Source organism: Rhyacophila brunnea, unplaced genomic scaffold (genome assembly GCF_057557595.1).
Source record: "Rhyacophila brunnea isolate RB1 unplaced genomic scaffold, BYU_Rbru_1.0 scaffold_3, whole genome shotgun sequence".
In the NCBI taxonomy this organism is placed as follows: domain Eukaryota; kingdom Metazoa; phylum Arthropoda; class Insecta; order Trichoptera; family Rhyacophilidae; genus Rhyacophila; species Rhyacophila brunnea.
The window spans coordinates 17,937,866-17,953,551 of NW_028232965.1; the positions used below are offsets into that span (position 1 = coordinate 17,937,866).

The 15,686-nt window shown below is 34.1% G+C and overlaps 1 protein-coding gene across 3 annotated transcripts in view; it reads right to left on the reverse strand.

Moving 5' to 3' along the window:
* The window catches only part of Plp (Pericentrin-like protein), a 59,517-nt gene extending 46,560 nt beyond the window's left edge, over nucleotides 1-12,957 (reverse strand). For 2 of the 3 annotated variants that reach the window (XM_085952759.1, XM_085952758.1), the window contains exons 1-6: nucleotides 12,799-12,957; nucleotides 11,287-12,519; nucleotides 8,150-8,880; nucleotides 7,241-7,433; nucleotides 5,522-5,776; nucleotides 4,412-4,501 (exon numbers count right to left, since the gene is read on the reverse strand). In XM_085952759.1, the coding sequence (XP_085808885.1) occupies nucleotides 4,412-4,501; nucleotides 5,522-5,776; nucleotides 7,241-7,433; nucleotides 8,150-8,880; nucleotides 11,287-12,519; nucleotides 12,799-12,843 (2,547 nt within the window). In that variant the 5' untranslated portion in view covers nucleotides 12,844-12,957. The remainder of the gene's footprint in view (nucleotides 1-4,411; nucleotides 4,502-5,521; nucleotides 5,777-7,240; nucleotides 7,434-8,149; nucleotides 8,881-11,286; nucleotides 12,520-12,798) is intronic. The other variant, XM_085952760.1, reaches the window with a different exon arrangement.
* Between the last annotated feature and the right edge of the window lie 2,729 nt (nucleotides 12,958-15,686).

Here is a 15,686-nt window from a genome sequence, read left to right on the forward strand (position 1 = left end):
ATCTTTTAAATATTTAGCAACACACTTGTTCCGTTACTCAGACATGAAGTCAGTATGACGTCAGATAAGTAAAGAAACTAATAAATGTGCAGCAGTCAGTGGTTTTCACTTTAAAAATAATCAAAACAAAATACAAAATTCAATGTACAACAGTGCTGGATTTAAAGCACTTGCAGGCTCAATGTGTGTATATGTATCTGTTTCATATTTTATTTATAGTTTTGGAGACCTGTTTTTAAAAATACAGTTGCAATAAAGAGCAAATCTTCACAGACCGAGGGTTATATTAAGTTTTTATGAGGAACGGTTGTTAGCCATTCACCCTCCCCATTAGATCCTTACACTAGATCAAACACACGTTGAAAAAACAGCATGCCTTTCTTGCAAGCTGCAAGATCGAACCTGCAACCCATGACTTCAGATTCGGGCGCTTTACCAACTAATATTAAGAGCATACTTCAGTGAAACGGCAAATAATTTTAAACTATAGGTGCGACGAAATTTCGGACTGGCTGCTAATCGGAGAGCGAAAGTGGAGCTGTAAATACGTCAATTTGTTTTGTGATGGCGTCGGGGGAATTAATTCTTAAATTGTGTAAAGATGACTAAAAAACGTTACCCATTTACTTGAAAAAGAAAACATGTCAATGAATATATTATTATTATTACTAATAGAACAATAAATATAACATTAAATGGATGCATGTTGAATTTTTATGACAAATTATGTTTTGTTCTGCACGCGTCGTTTGCACAATCTTCGCGTCGCGTAGTCACGATCGTTTTAGACCGTGCCCCAGCTGAAGTATAGCCTTAAATAAAAGATAGTGAGGTGCTGTACTAATACAAGTGCATAGGTGACCGAGTTGAGTACAGCATGTTCATGTAGTTATTATTTTCATAGCAACCGAATATAATTTGTGTGTTTTGGCCTTATCCTACTTCAAACAATAAAAAAATTAACAAACATAAAGCAATATCAATAGTTTTCTGTGGAATACTAATAAATGAGAATAAGACCTTATTTACTGAATGGTTAAAACAGTTATGTAGAATTTACAACTGCGTCGATTACTTTAATGTCGGTAATAAAATAGTTACATATATCTTTTCATACAAAGCCGTTACATGTTTGAATCCTGTTTTACATATTATTACAAATAGGTATGTAATCCCCACCACCTCAATTATAATACTGATGCATTTAAATATTTTTAAAATGTTAACATGGATTTGTTGTTTAGTAATTTACAGCAAGTAATTCCTGCAAATATTCATAATAACCTGACCTTTATGCATATAACAGGCAAGTAAAAGAGAAAAATGAAAGATATTGAATTATAACCAATGACATTAATATGGATGAATCATCTGGAAAAGAAAATGACACTCACTTTATTGTCGGGTCTGCCGAATGGCAAAATCTGTTGTAACGCCATTACAATAAAGGTGATATTGCTATAAATTCCTGATGCTTTTTGTTGGGTCTGCCGAATGGTTCGGTTCGAACGGGTTCGCTCAAATGAACATTAACATTAGAAACACTGCTCTAACGCCATTACAATAAAGGTCATAATGCTATAAATTCCCGATGCGTGATATCGCATAATGGAAATTGCGTGACGTCTACCTATACATGTGAATGCGCGAATTTACTTGCTAGCTACTGTATGATTACTACTGTTGATTATTACACATTAATCTTTAATGTGTCTTTCAATTTATATTCCAATATATTATTATGTGGGTATGGATTTAGAAAGCCTCTGCCATAGTTAGAATAATGATAGATAACTTAATGACCTTATAATTAACCTTTTATCAATATGGCTTATTAAAACAGACAACTCTACATAAACAAACAGATTTCTATAAACTTTATACATATCACGTTATTATTCTTGTCAGATAGATACCTAGTACGATAGTAAACAACTTTTTTTTTATATTTTCGCACTACCAAACTAATGTAAATTCAACCTATCAATATAACCTCCACACTACAAACAAGTACATCATTAGAATATTATCATAATATCATAACATATTATTTTCGGTCAGATACCTACTTAATTAATAATTATTAAAAATCATCAGATAAAAAAAAAATATAATTTTTTGCTATTAGTCAAAAATGATTTGCAGTCTGATTTCTAAATCGGCATATTGATTGTTAGAATTAATTTTTTAGTACATTTGAGCACAGGAAATTTTATTATACAGTCCAATATTATATTGTTATTAACTACATACTCCAAAAACTTTATATAAATCACAAATTCGGGAGCTTGGAGCTAAAATTATTAAGGAAGCAATGCATTATTAACCTATGACAATAAGTAGGTCACCCACTAAAGCAGCTCTTCATAATATTCCAAACATCTTTTGACATTAATTAAATAATGATACAGTTGTGAAATACATATTATTTATATCACTTTGATGGAATAAACGCATACGTTGAAAATGATTTGCAGCTCTTGACAAAAGAAAAACTTTTTTGTGTAAAAAACATCCAAATAGACAAGAGCACATTTTTAATTTCACTGTCATTCAGCATGGCTAATACCGAACACTACAATTTGGCAAAGGACCAAAAACAGATAATACAAATAAAAACTCTCGGCCACTACGAAGACCTACTTCAACATTAACAGCTGGTGTTAAAAGCTCACAGAGAACAGATTTCCTTTATTATTTGATAGTTTTTAACTTTTTTTTTCTTAGTTCGGCAGGTAAGTAGAAAATAGGTGTAATAAATGTAAAAAGTTAAGAAATTCATTCATAGAATTATCAATATTCAAAATACTATATGGCCACAAGCACACGATAACCACTTGTGGGTACGACAGGTCACAATGACTTGAGTCGAGCTTCCGTCCTACCAGTGGTTTTAGCTGGCGTGTCCAAAAATTTGTACATATGCAGTTCGTCGTATCACACTTCACCGTGAAATGTTGTATCAGAAATATATGGCCATATATCAAAGACCGTTCAACCTCTTTGGATCGTATAATACTGACATAAAATTCATGTCTAAATAAAACACTTACACTTTACAGGAAGCTAAAAGCAAACAAATTTTGAAAATATCCGATATACTGTATTATTTATTAGGTTAGGTTAGGTTTTCATTCTTAAACTCATGAATTTTGCCAAAATGTTCGTGTAATGTTCATATAGAATCTAATAAAATTGGAGACCGTATAGTATACGGTCATCTCTTTCCGAAAAGAAAGCTCACGACGAACTCTGCCACGGTGAAATGTTTTGCGTACAAGTTACATGTAACCTTAGCTGGAGGCTAGGTGTTCATTATTAGAATCAAAGCGCAGGTCGTCACGGAGAATCCAAGCAGCAAGATGTGCAGTAGGTAATGTAATAGGCAGACTATGAGCAGAAATTGCTAGCTGTGCATGGACACAACGCACACTGAGCAACATGTGTGGACATTGCATACACGCAACACGGTTAGTAATTGTGCCTGCACGCAGCCTTAGCTTATATTATGATATCTGAATACTAAATTGCTTGATTACATAAATATGAACAGTGTTCAGAAAATGTCTGGCCTTTACTTCCCCCGTTGAAACAAATCAAACAATCAAACACGGAAGGTTTCAGAGAATGCGTGAATTTTATCCCACCCACAGAAAATGTCGCTGACAGTCTACAAGCTGCTGTGCAAGAGAGTGTACTCAGTGCCCGTCAGATTTTTTAATTCAGGCGAAATGACAGAACGACTAGCGGTATTACATAAAATTTTGCATCAAGTTTCGCAATATCCAAGAGGAAACTAGTAGGAAGATTCAGCTCACTTTCACTGACGATGCCACGATCATCAGGTCATCACACAAATTATAGAGTGATACAACCGGTTCAAAAATGGTCACACGTTGGCAGAGAGCGACTCATGTTCCGGTAGCGGGTAGACAACAAGCCAAAATGATGAGGTCCTCGATAGCACCGGTTCGGTACATTCCATTTTAAGTGAGGATTTGGCCTTGTGGAGTGTCCGCGAAACGCACTGACTCATGCATCGCATCTGATTCAGACTTCCCATGTCAAACATAGTCTATGGTTCACCAAACTTCCTACTCTCCTAATATGCTCATTGTTATTTTTATATGTTCCCCATGACTTTCATCTGCTACTGAAACGGACTAAATTTGAGTCACGAGTATTCCATTCACAGAGGCATTCCAGAAATGCTTCCAACAACGGCGGAACCGATGGGAGAAAGAGACTATTGGAGAGAATTAAACTTTCAGACCTCCATGAGAGTAAATATATTTTGCCCAGTCAAAGGTCGGACAATTTTTGAAGAGACCTCATATTATGATGAGTACACAATATATTATAATATGATTAAATTTACATCTATGGAAACAACGAAATAATATAAGCTAACCTCGGTTTCAATTTGCAGATTTAGACTCTTATCCGACGTTTCTTGATTATCTATAATTGTACTATGTTCCTTCACCATTTCCTCAGAGTCCTTCGTCCATTGTTAGAAAGCATGCGCAATAGTAAGTATTAATGATTATTTGATTAGCAAAAACGGTTCATAATAAATTCTGTAAAGGTACTTGTTATAGTGACTGTACTGAACATTCCATTACCCATTGTATAAATTTAAGCATGCTCAATAATATTTTGTGCATATTACATAATACAATATTAAATTTACTTATCACGGTTTAACTTACTACACAACATAAAACTTTTCTTTCCATTTTGGAAGATTAAATAGTTTTATTACTTCATTACAAATCGATAATTAATATAATTGACTTCATAAAGTATACATTTTGTATAGATTAAGCTACAGTTTTGTACAAACTTAGATAATTAGTTAATTGAGATAGCATTTCTACCAATTAAATACATACATAGTAAAATATATTAAATTCTACAGATAGGTTTATTAGTTTATAGCTCTTCTTGATCATGGTGTGACAACTAAAATAGCTATTGACCAATTAACACAACAGTAAAATTTTAAATAATTTATAATAAGTAATATTATATAGCTATAAGCATGGCCCCCACGAGGGGGGGTTGACAGGGCTCTAGCCTGGGGACCCAGGCTCAGGAGCCCGGCGTGGCGAGGCTCGACCAGATAAGTGGGATGAACACACATCACAATGCTCTAATAGTAAAAAAAAGTTGCCTGCGGCGCTATTTAAAATTATGTGGTTGTACGACACAAATTTTAATTGTGTATCGATACTCAACGTCTCCATAATTCAAATGGATGTATTAAAATATACTATAAAACACTAAATATACCTACACATTAATTTTACCGTGTATACCATGTGGAAAACGCTACTGTAAAGCGTCACACTGCCTTTATCCTTAGTGATAAGCAGGGGGGCCCGCCAAAGATCCTAGCCTGCGGGCCCGCTTTAGGATGTGGGGGCCATGGCTTTAAGGTTGTATAAAATTAAAAAATTAACTATATAGATAATCTTATCTATACTATACTATCTATATCATAGAATGAATAATATACCTTTTCCAATTCAAGATCAGTATCACGGTGTTCGAAATGCAATAGGTCACCATGAATTTCTGTATTTTCCAATGTTTGTAGGTGAGCTTTTAAGTCGGCGATTTGTTCTTTGTAATCATTCTCGACTCTCACCATATATGTCTCATGGGAGCTTATCAAATCTCGAATATAAGAATCATGTTGCGATGTCAATATTTTTATCTGATCTCTGTGCTCTGCCTTCATGCATTTCATCTTTTCTTCAAGATATGAGGGCTGCAAATTTAAAATTACTTTTTAAGATCACTGTCAAATATAGATTCAAACTGGATGAAAGTTTGTACAAATTAAAACTTATCATTACGCGCTCATTCAGTGGTTAAACTGCCAAACTTTTTTACGTAATGACATACTGGAGAAGGAGAACTTGTTTCATGGCACACCAAAAAAAAATATCTTAGAATGGGTAACAATGAAATAATATTGTTTTATCAACATAATATAGATAGCTAATCAAAGATATTGACTCTAAACCAAAATCAAAATTAAGTTTATTAAACATTCTCCCACTATTAATGTCAGGTGCGAACCGTCCTATCTTGCGAAAGGAACGGAGGTGATGACCTACTCGTATATTTGATAAATCAAGTGATGAGAGAGGAGATGAAGAGAGGCTTTCTACTGTATTCTGTATTTCTGACAATTTTTTAAATTCATTTAAAGAAGCATCTACGCCTGAGAACCAATTAAGTTGTGAGTTTTGAACATTTCTGGTCCATAATGACAACGGATGCACAAAATGTATATTCAATATTGCCTTGACATATACACACACACACACACACACACACACACACACACACACACACACACACACGACCGGCTGGACACCATACTACTTTCACAAACGACAAACCAGTACCACCCTGCATTCCTAGCTGTGTCGCTGTATCCTTTTTATCAAACAACCAATTGCAACCAGAAATTTAAGATGACATGATGATCATCATCGACCACTGTGTACAAACAATGACTCTCTTAAATAAATAGTGCAATATACAATACGGACAGATTCACAGACTACTTCTTTCGTGGGTGGCACACCAGTGGGTCTATTCTGTACTTATCGACCGCTAAAGTGATAAATATTTTCAAACTTAGGGTAGGTTTGCATCAAAGTATTAGCACTTATTGCAACAATTACAAGCAACGTATTGTAATTGTTGCAATAAGTGCTAATACTTTGATACAAATGGTTGTAATTGTTGCAATAAGCGCTACATTTTAACAGCACGTTTCTTACTGCTGTTAAAATATAGCAGTTATTGCAACAATTACAAGTATTATAACCAACTTATTGTAATTGTTACAATAAGTGCCAATACTTTGATACAAACCTACCCTAAGTTTGATAATATCTATCACTTTATCACTTTAGCGGTCGATAAGTATAGAATAGACCCACAGAACCTCTACCACGGCACACAGTTTAGCAGCAGGTTATAATAATTGAATGTTTCATACATAGACTATTATAATCAGTGAGCTCACTAGCATGTTAATTTAAATTTAAATTAACATGCAAATGAGGAATATGATATACCTATTAATAAAAATATAGTGAATATAGACATTCTCTGAGGCAATGTAATATGTCATCAAAAAATAAAAGATGGGACTAATTTAATCATAGTTTCCACTCAACTCAATATATTATTTCAAATTGTTTTTAATATTAACCTCATGGATGGCGCCTAAGTAAAATTCTGCACTGTGACTGCGCTCGAGTTTTTTACGAAATTGCTCTGCCTTGTCTCCGGCGGAGTGGAGCGGGCTCCCGAATGGCATAGCCTCGGGACAATTGTTCAATGAATCCGTAGAAGAGTCGGCTGACATTTTTTTACTACGCTGACTGAAAACTTCATCCGAATAACTAAAAAAAAAACAATGTTTATTGATACAAAACTATGAAACGCCACGTGTGTGGACTAGGGCTTTTTCAAAAGAAAAAGTACCAGTATCCTATCGACTTATACCGTACCGGTATCGGTCAAAAACTATGGAAATTTTTTTGACAGGCCTAATCATGTAGTAGTCACAATAGATGTTTATTTAAAATAATGTTTGAAAAAATTGTACTACAAAGTTTAGTAGTACATACTAGTTTAGTTAAACACTAGGAAAAAGTACCAAGGAGCTCAAATATTTTGCTTGTTCCAAATAGGTATGAAGTGTTATACAATGTGTTTCCAATATATTAGTACTTATTACCCCTACCGCACCTTTATTGAATTCTAAGTTACAATTATAAATAAATGGGATTTGAGCACCAAGCTTTTGCATCTCCACTAGAAGTAATTTTTTGACCAGGAGACGACAGCGGTACTACTCCAAGACAAATCGTGTCTATTGGTGCACAAGTACAGCCACCGATTACTGTTGGAAGTTGTCTCCTTCGTGTTTATAAAGTTATAAGGCTAGCAGAAGTGTTGATTAATTTTACAAGATTCACCAGAGAAAATGCAATGTTAACATTAATTAATAATATTAAAATATTAATCTCCCGTGAGTTAATTCAGAGATTAAAAAAGATTTTTTTCTCAGGCGAACATTGCATAGGGTTAAAAAGCAAATTAAATGGTATCTTACTGTTTTTCCATATCAGAGCATTTCTTTTCAAAATATGTTCTCAGATCTCCCATATCACGTGAATACTTCACTTCGAGTTCCTTTCTTAAATCTAAAATACTGGGATTGTTGGATTTTACTGAAATTAGAAGTTCTCTCAGCCGGACGGCTTCAGTTTCTAAAAGATTTCGGTCATAATTTATCCGGTCTACAATATTTTTAGTATAGGCAAAAATCATTTCAGATTTATTGTGGAGTTCTTTTTCTAGTAATTTTAACAATTTCTCATTAGACTTTTGCTCCGATTCCAACCGATTTGGCTTCAGTTCCTCGAAGAAACTGTCATAATCGGAAAAAAATTGATCACTAGGTCTGAAAGAGTTTGATGAATTGCAGAAAATCTTTATATCTTCGATAGACTTTATGTTTTCAGGGAGCACATTTATTTCTGTAATATTAGCAGATTTCTTATGGTTCATATCTTCGAGACAATTTTCTATCAAAGGAAAACATTCCATCTCACTTTCCTTTGTGAAATTTTCGTGTTTAACAAAATCAGATAGGTGGCCCTTCATTTCGGACCCCAATGAAGTAGCGTCGCTCAAAAGCATTTGCATTTTGCCAAGTTCAGATGTCAGATGTTTATTTTGGAATTGTAATTGTTCTCTGTCTTCGGCTGATTGTTTTAAGGATGATTTGAGTTCATCAATCAAATTGTCTCTCTGGGTCAAAGCCGCTTGAAAATCAGGTATCTGAAATGTGAAAAGAATGGTTCTATACATAATATGATTGCTGAGTTTATGAACTTAATCTGTGTAGAAAATCAATATTACAGATCCACGTATCTAACAATTCAAATAGTAAGAATTAAACGAGTACAAGTGACATGTAATTTAAAAAATGAGTTAGGAGCAATTTACATGTCACCACATACATACCTATCTATTTCTCTATAAAACAGGATTCAAACATATTACTTCTGTGTATAAAATGTTATAAGCATTTTATTCCTAACATTGGATTATATACCACGGATATACATAGTGTATTAAATTTTGTTATTATATTCATAGGAACAGTTTATGATTTTAATGGGTACTGTTCGGTTATCAGGAATACAGCGGAAAACACATTTTGAAAATACCCGATATACTGGATTATTTGTTAGTTTGGGTTAGTTTAAGTTAGGTTAGTGATACACCCCTGTTACAGGTGGGCTTCTCCCGGTGTAAAATAATCATTTAGTAGCTATAAGTCGAAATGTAACCCTGACCTCTAGAAACGGCTTCATAAAACATCTAATCTGATTCCTTGCACAACTACGTAATTTTTTTTTTATTCATAAGTAAAGGCCTTCGTCCGGTGTGTGAAAATCACATACTGGGCGGATGTGTAATTAAGATAAATTTAATTTGATTTAAAAAGTATAAATGATGATGGATGAGAGAGATAATTTTAAGACTAAATATAAGTATTCACATATAATAAATTTTGACGCGCTTGCCGGCAACGTTAAAATCTCCACGCTCCTGCGCCAGGGTGGTCCTCGTGATTCGTCAAATCAAAAGCATCACGCGATAAAATTTGGCCAATCACGAGAGTCCTTTTTGCTGGACGGCGTGGGTACGGGGAATTTGAAAAAGAAAAAGAAAGTTAGTAAGCGTCCTTTGTAAACCGTGTACGGACCTGCGTAACTAATTGTAAAAACAAAATATGTAATGGACTATAAAGTAACGTTGTCCAACCAAATATTAAAATATATAACGCTAAGACCGCACGAGAAAGACTTAGTGTTTTATTTAATTTTACCAACATATATAAATCCTTTTTTTATCTTTTTTTGTGAATCCGGGGTTCGAAGGACACCTGAGCTAGCCGCTGGAACCCCGGGCATCTCATTAGGTTGGGTTAGGTTAGGTTAGGTTAGGTTTGGTTAGGTTAACCTAACAAATAATCCAGTTTATCGGCTATTTTCAAAATGTGTTTTCCGCTGTATTTCTGATAACCGAACAGTACCTTTTAATGTTTTGCCTGACTTGTCCTCCTTCAAACGCTAACGGCTAAACGTTAATAAAAATAAAAAATATCCATATTTTATCTTGGGAAAGTAACAATGGATCATTTTAGAACAAGATCTCACTCACAAAATGTTGAAAACAGTCATATAGGATCTATAATCGCATATTTAATTTTGAAGTTGATTTACAGAACTTGGTCACTGGTACACTTGTTCGGTTAAATCCCCGCCAGCTCAATTATATGCTTATAATAGCTGTAATAATTGTCAACATGTGTTGCAAAATTAGATCAGTTAGAAAGTATCTTGAAACATTATTGACCCAATAATATAGCTACTTTTTCTTCTTCTACCTATCCTGGACCACTCATATTAGATCCATAATACCTTGAACAATAAGTCACCTTCGGAGATTCTGTAGTCAAGAGAATCTCCTTCTACATACACTTCAAACTATATATTATATATAAGATAAAAAGATATTTTATGAATATTACAGCAACCATGACATAATTAGGATAACAGTTCTACAGCAATGTATTACAAAAATAAAAGCATTGGGTTAGGGTTAGAGTATAAAGGAATGTATGGTTTTAAATTCCAATTCTTTTATGTTGTATTTAAGATACTTGAGTGAAACACAAAAAATTGCAGGGTTTCGAGACACTATATTTCATAACAAACCTTTTATGAATAAAACATAATAATGATTATTTCGAAAGAATAAAAGTGACAATACTTTACTACTTACTTTATATCAATAATATTTAGCTATCTTAGAAAATAGATCGATAATAAGTAAACTATTGCATTATTCTGGGACTATTCAGTATTTAGGAGAAAAAATCCCATTCTCAAGCCTCCTCCAAGTTTCATCATAAACGCTTGGCGAAGCAAAGACACCGGACATATATCCGTATCAAATTTTCTCACACGTTTGATAGAACTTATAATAGTAAAATAACAAAAACATTTATCAAAATCTATTATATCTAGTATACGGCGGGTGCTGGTTTGACCTGGAACGATGCAAGAAGACTGGCGAGCGACAGGGATTCTTGGAGGCACCGCGTGGTGTCCATATACTCCAACTAAGGGGCGGATATGGCCGAAGAAGAAAAAGATATATAACATATCTTACCTTATGATTGAAATCATCGCAAAGCGTTTTGTAGTCGGTTGCAACAGTACTCAGGGAAGACTCTCCTTCTACAGTAGTGGTAGGCTTATTTGTCATGTTGAGGTGATATACATTTTCTTCTTTTTCTTTACATGGAAATCTGTCTCTGGATTCATTTAAGATCAATTCTTCCACAGCATAATCCTGTTCATATTCAACATCATTATTTTTGACACTGTCTACAAAATTTGATCTCTGTTTATTATGGCCCAGATGAAATAACTCCTCGTTTTTCTTAACTGTATTTGATGACAGCGCTAATAATTGTGGCGCACTTTGAAGCGATGCTAAATTGACAACTTTTTCATTCAATGCGATGAAATCATTTTCTAGCACGGGAGTAGGTATGGTTTCAACACTAGGAAAGAATATTTTACTAACAAACGGAAATTGACGGTTGGCAGACGCGTGGCCTCTTATATCTAATTTGACAACTTCTTCAGAACTCGAGGAACTTTTTTGAGCATTTTTAAATTTCAAATCGTTGTTTATTTGTAACGGCGGATCAGTCGCCAAGGCGTCCGGATACAGTTGTGATATTCGCCTCGGACTCTTCTTTTTTTTCCTCGGTGAGGAAGTGCTGTTTTTATCGCTAGGATCCGGGTGAGAACTGTCACCGGTGGAAATATTTTTAGAAGAATTAGAAATGTCAGTCCAATCGAACTGCGTGTGAATCGAACTTTCATTACTAATATTTTCATTTTCGTTCGGTCCGTCTATTTTCCAAGAAGTAGAAAATTTCTTCGAACCGAGGTCTGCACTTTTATCGGGATCCTCCTCATTATTGTCGGAACAATTTCCTTGAAGAGTAGAAGTTGAAAGTTTAGATGCCCCAACACTGCTATTGGCATATGACTCTTCATTTTCTGTATCACTTCTGGTGAGTAAATTTAAACTGGGAATGGAAACTTCGTGTATTTGATTAGAATATTGTTCAGTCAATGATTCATCTGCGTTTTCATTCTTTTCAATCTGCTCACTTATACTAGAAGAATCCGTATGGCTTTTTCCTTTTGCAGAACCGGTAGACTCTTTGTCAAACATTGTAGAACTAGCTGATGTAGGTTGCAGTACTTCATTACTCTTTTGAACCCGATCATGTGCAGACTTTTGTAACCTACAAACCTCAATTTCGTCAGTATCATCCTTCACCACAACAGGAGATTTTTCACTCGCTCTTCTTATAAAATTTATCTGAAGAAATAAGAATAAAAAAATAATCAATAAAAACCTCAATCTATTTCGATAACAAAGATCGATGTGAATGCGAAAAAAAGTATTTTATTTCATCAATAAATTACCGTACCAAGTCCATTTTAAGAATAACTTAACATTAGAATGCAATACTCTCTATAAAAACGCCGAGTACTCTTGAGAAACTATAAATAACTGGTAAATAGACGATGCCCAATGAAAATATTGGGTAACATTCTAAAAGGTCAGATATTTTGATTAACATTTTTTTACACCTACATTCTCCTGTGAAATATCATTAGTTATATGTTCTGGTTCACCCATGGTACTGTTAATAAATATAGTAAAATTTTAGGGGCAATAATAATGTTAATAAATTTAATTTTCTGAACTGTCACCCAGTTCAAAATAAGACGCCATTTTTATGCTTGTAAATGTAAACTTTCCTCTATCGGAAAAAATGAGAAGTGATTTATTGTTTATGGTCGAAATAATAAAAATTGTTAAAAAAGACCCAATCTTTTGTTTATTTTTGTGTAAAATGTGGACTATAAGATAATATACATGATTAAAACTATTATTCACAGTTATTGTGGTAAAATTAAAATATGAAACTTAGTGAAAAATGTCCCCTACATAAAAAACAAAAAAAATATATATAGTTAGGTACCTAAGTACATAGGCAAATTTTATAGGTAATTTAATAGATAAAAATAATATAAGTAATAGGTAGGTAGGTACTATATTTTTTAATATTGTGAGGATGTGCAATGCTTCTTAAATTAGATCGTAATCAGTGCTTGCAATGGCAAATTTCAGAGTGCTTTAGAAATGTAATTGTGAATCAGTGCAGTTCAGATTAATTAATGACAAGATCCTCCTAAAGGTTTTGACAAAGTAACTTCCACATTCCACATACATACAATATACTAAAAAAATATGTAAGTACAGTAATAGGTAGGTACCTACCTCAAAATTACGCAATATATGGGTCCGATGAAAATCCCTTAAAGTCGAATTAGCGTAAGTCGAGGTGCAACTTTGTATATAAAAACATAAATTTTGTTTAATTCGGACCAAGGACAAACAAAAACAGAAGAAAAATATTTGATAAAATTGCAGTTCTTTGTACAATCTATACTATAATTTCGAAAATATATTTGGATGTTTGTATGTACCTACCGTCGCGTCGGTTTTTCTTTATATAAATCCACACGCGCAGTCGGATTTCGACAAATTTGGACAGTAGACGGAGGCCGACGAGCCGGAGTGCGTGGTCGGGGTCTTGAATTTCAGATTTAACCCGTTGCACCCCGGGGACAGTTTTACGGTTTTTGCGGAAAATGCCGCCGCGTACAGGGCCTTGAAACGCAGAATTTAATGCTGCAACCCCCATTTTTTATTGAAAATGTTGCTAGAATATGTATATTTAAAAAAATATTGGCGTTTATTTCAGCTCGATCGGAGGTCAAATGGCAAAGTTAGATGCAAATAATTGTGTTATTAAAATCGCTATACGCGGCGCGGGCGATGGTGTGCTGCCAAATTAGATCGGAATGCTTCACTCACGACAATTAGTCAGATTTCGACAAAATTTAGAGAGTAGACGGAGGCCGACGAGCCGGAGTGCGTGGTCGGGGTCTCGAATTTCAGATTTAACCCCTTGCACCCCGGGGACAGTTTTACGGTTTTTGCGGAAAAAGGCCTTGAAACTCGGAAGTTAATGTTGCAACCCCCATTTTTATTGAAAATGTCGCTAGAGTGTGTACATTTAAAAAATATTGGCGTTTATTTCAGCTCCATCGGAGGTCAAATGGCAAAGTTAGATGCAAAAAATTGTGTTATTAGAATCGCTAATTGACAGGGAGCCGACATTAGATCGGAATGCTTCACTCACGGACAATTATATGTAGCGGCATCAAGAATGGGAGTAGTAAAAATCTATATATTTTGGCACCAAATGGAAAAGCCGCAAATGTTGTATATCGAAAAGCCCTGGAACGATGGATTGGATATTTATATTATGGATGGATATTTATATCATATAGAAAAGCCTTAAAATAATAATTTGAATATGTACTACTTTTTAAGATATTTAAATGCAATACATGTACAAAAATATACTTCTCTAATATTATATTTTTTTTACTTTTTTAAATTCAATCCTTTGCACTCTACATATTAAATTTAGAATTTTTATTTTCAAACTAGCGAGTACCCGGCATGCGTTACAATGCCACTCAAAGAAAGAAAGTGTTTGTGTTTTAATTCTGTTTACTGAAGTGCTTTTGGATACACAATATTTCCGTCTGGTGCGTAGATACACGAATAAATCAGAAGGTTTTCCAACGCGTGAGCAGGCCACATACTGTCGAAGAAGAAGAAGATGGTTTTACTAATTCAAAAACCTTAGCGGGCTTGCGCACAGCTCACCAAAGTTTCATCGCAATCGGATGAATGGTATTAAATTTAGAATTTTTATTTTCAAATATTAAACCATTCCACTCCTGGGCAGCGCCGGGTGATACTGCTTGTATATTAATAAGTACAAAATATTTTTTTAAAAAATGAGTTATGTTAAAAAAGTTATTTCGCTGTTGATGGCTTCATAAAATCTAACAAATTCATCTGACGACACAATGAATTCTTTTTTTCACACAGAATTTCTTTGTAATAAACTAATAATCTTTTTATTCCTTGCTTTGTAGGTATAAGTAATGCATTATTTGTTGGAATCAGTTTTCTAAAATTTTTAAGCCCTTTTCAATTGAGCTGAGACTTTCTGTCAAGCTTGTGGCTTTATATCACATAGAAAGGAAAGTTACTAAATACAGGTGGATAACAAGAGCAAGTTAAATTTGTTTTCCAATTTTTTCATATTCACTTCATAAATCTATTATTTTTACTGAGCATCACTCAGATAAGAATTTTCCGACCATTACAGTGATAAATATTATCAATTTATCATATTTATTTATTGATGTATTGTAATTGTTACGATAAGTTAGCCATCTAAACAAACACAAGAGATGTGCTGTTTAAATAATGCACTTATTGCAACAATTACAACCAACTTATTGTAATCTAGTTAGCCGTTGCAGCGGCCGAAAGCAGCCTTGTGTATAGAATAGACCTGCATGTCCGATCCTAATAGGATATGTAGAATG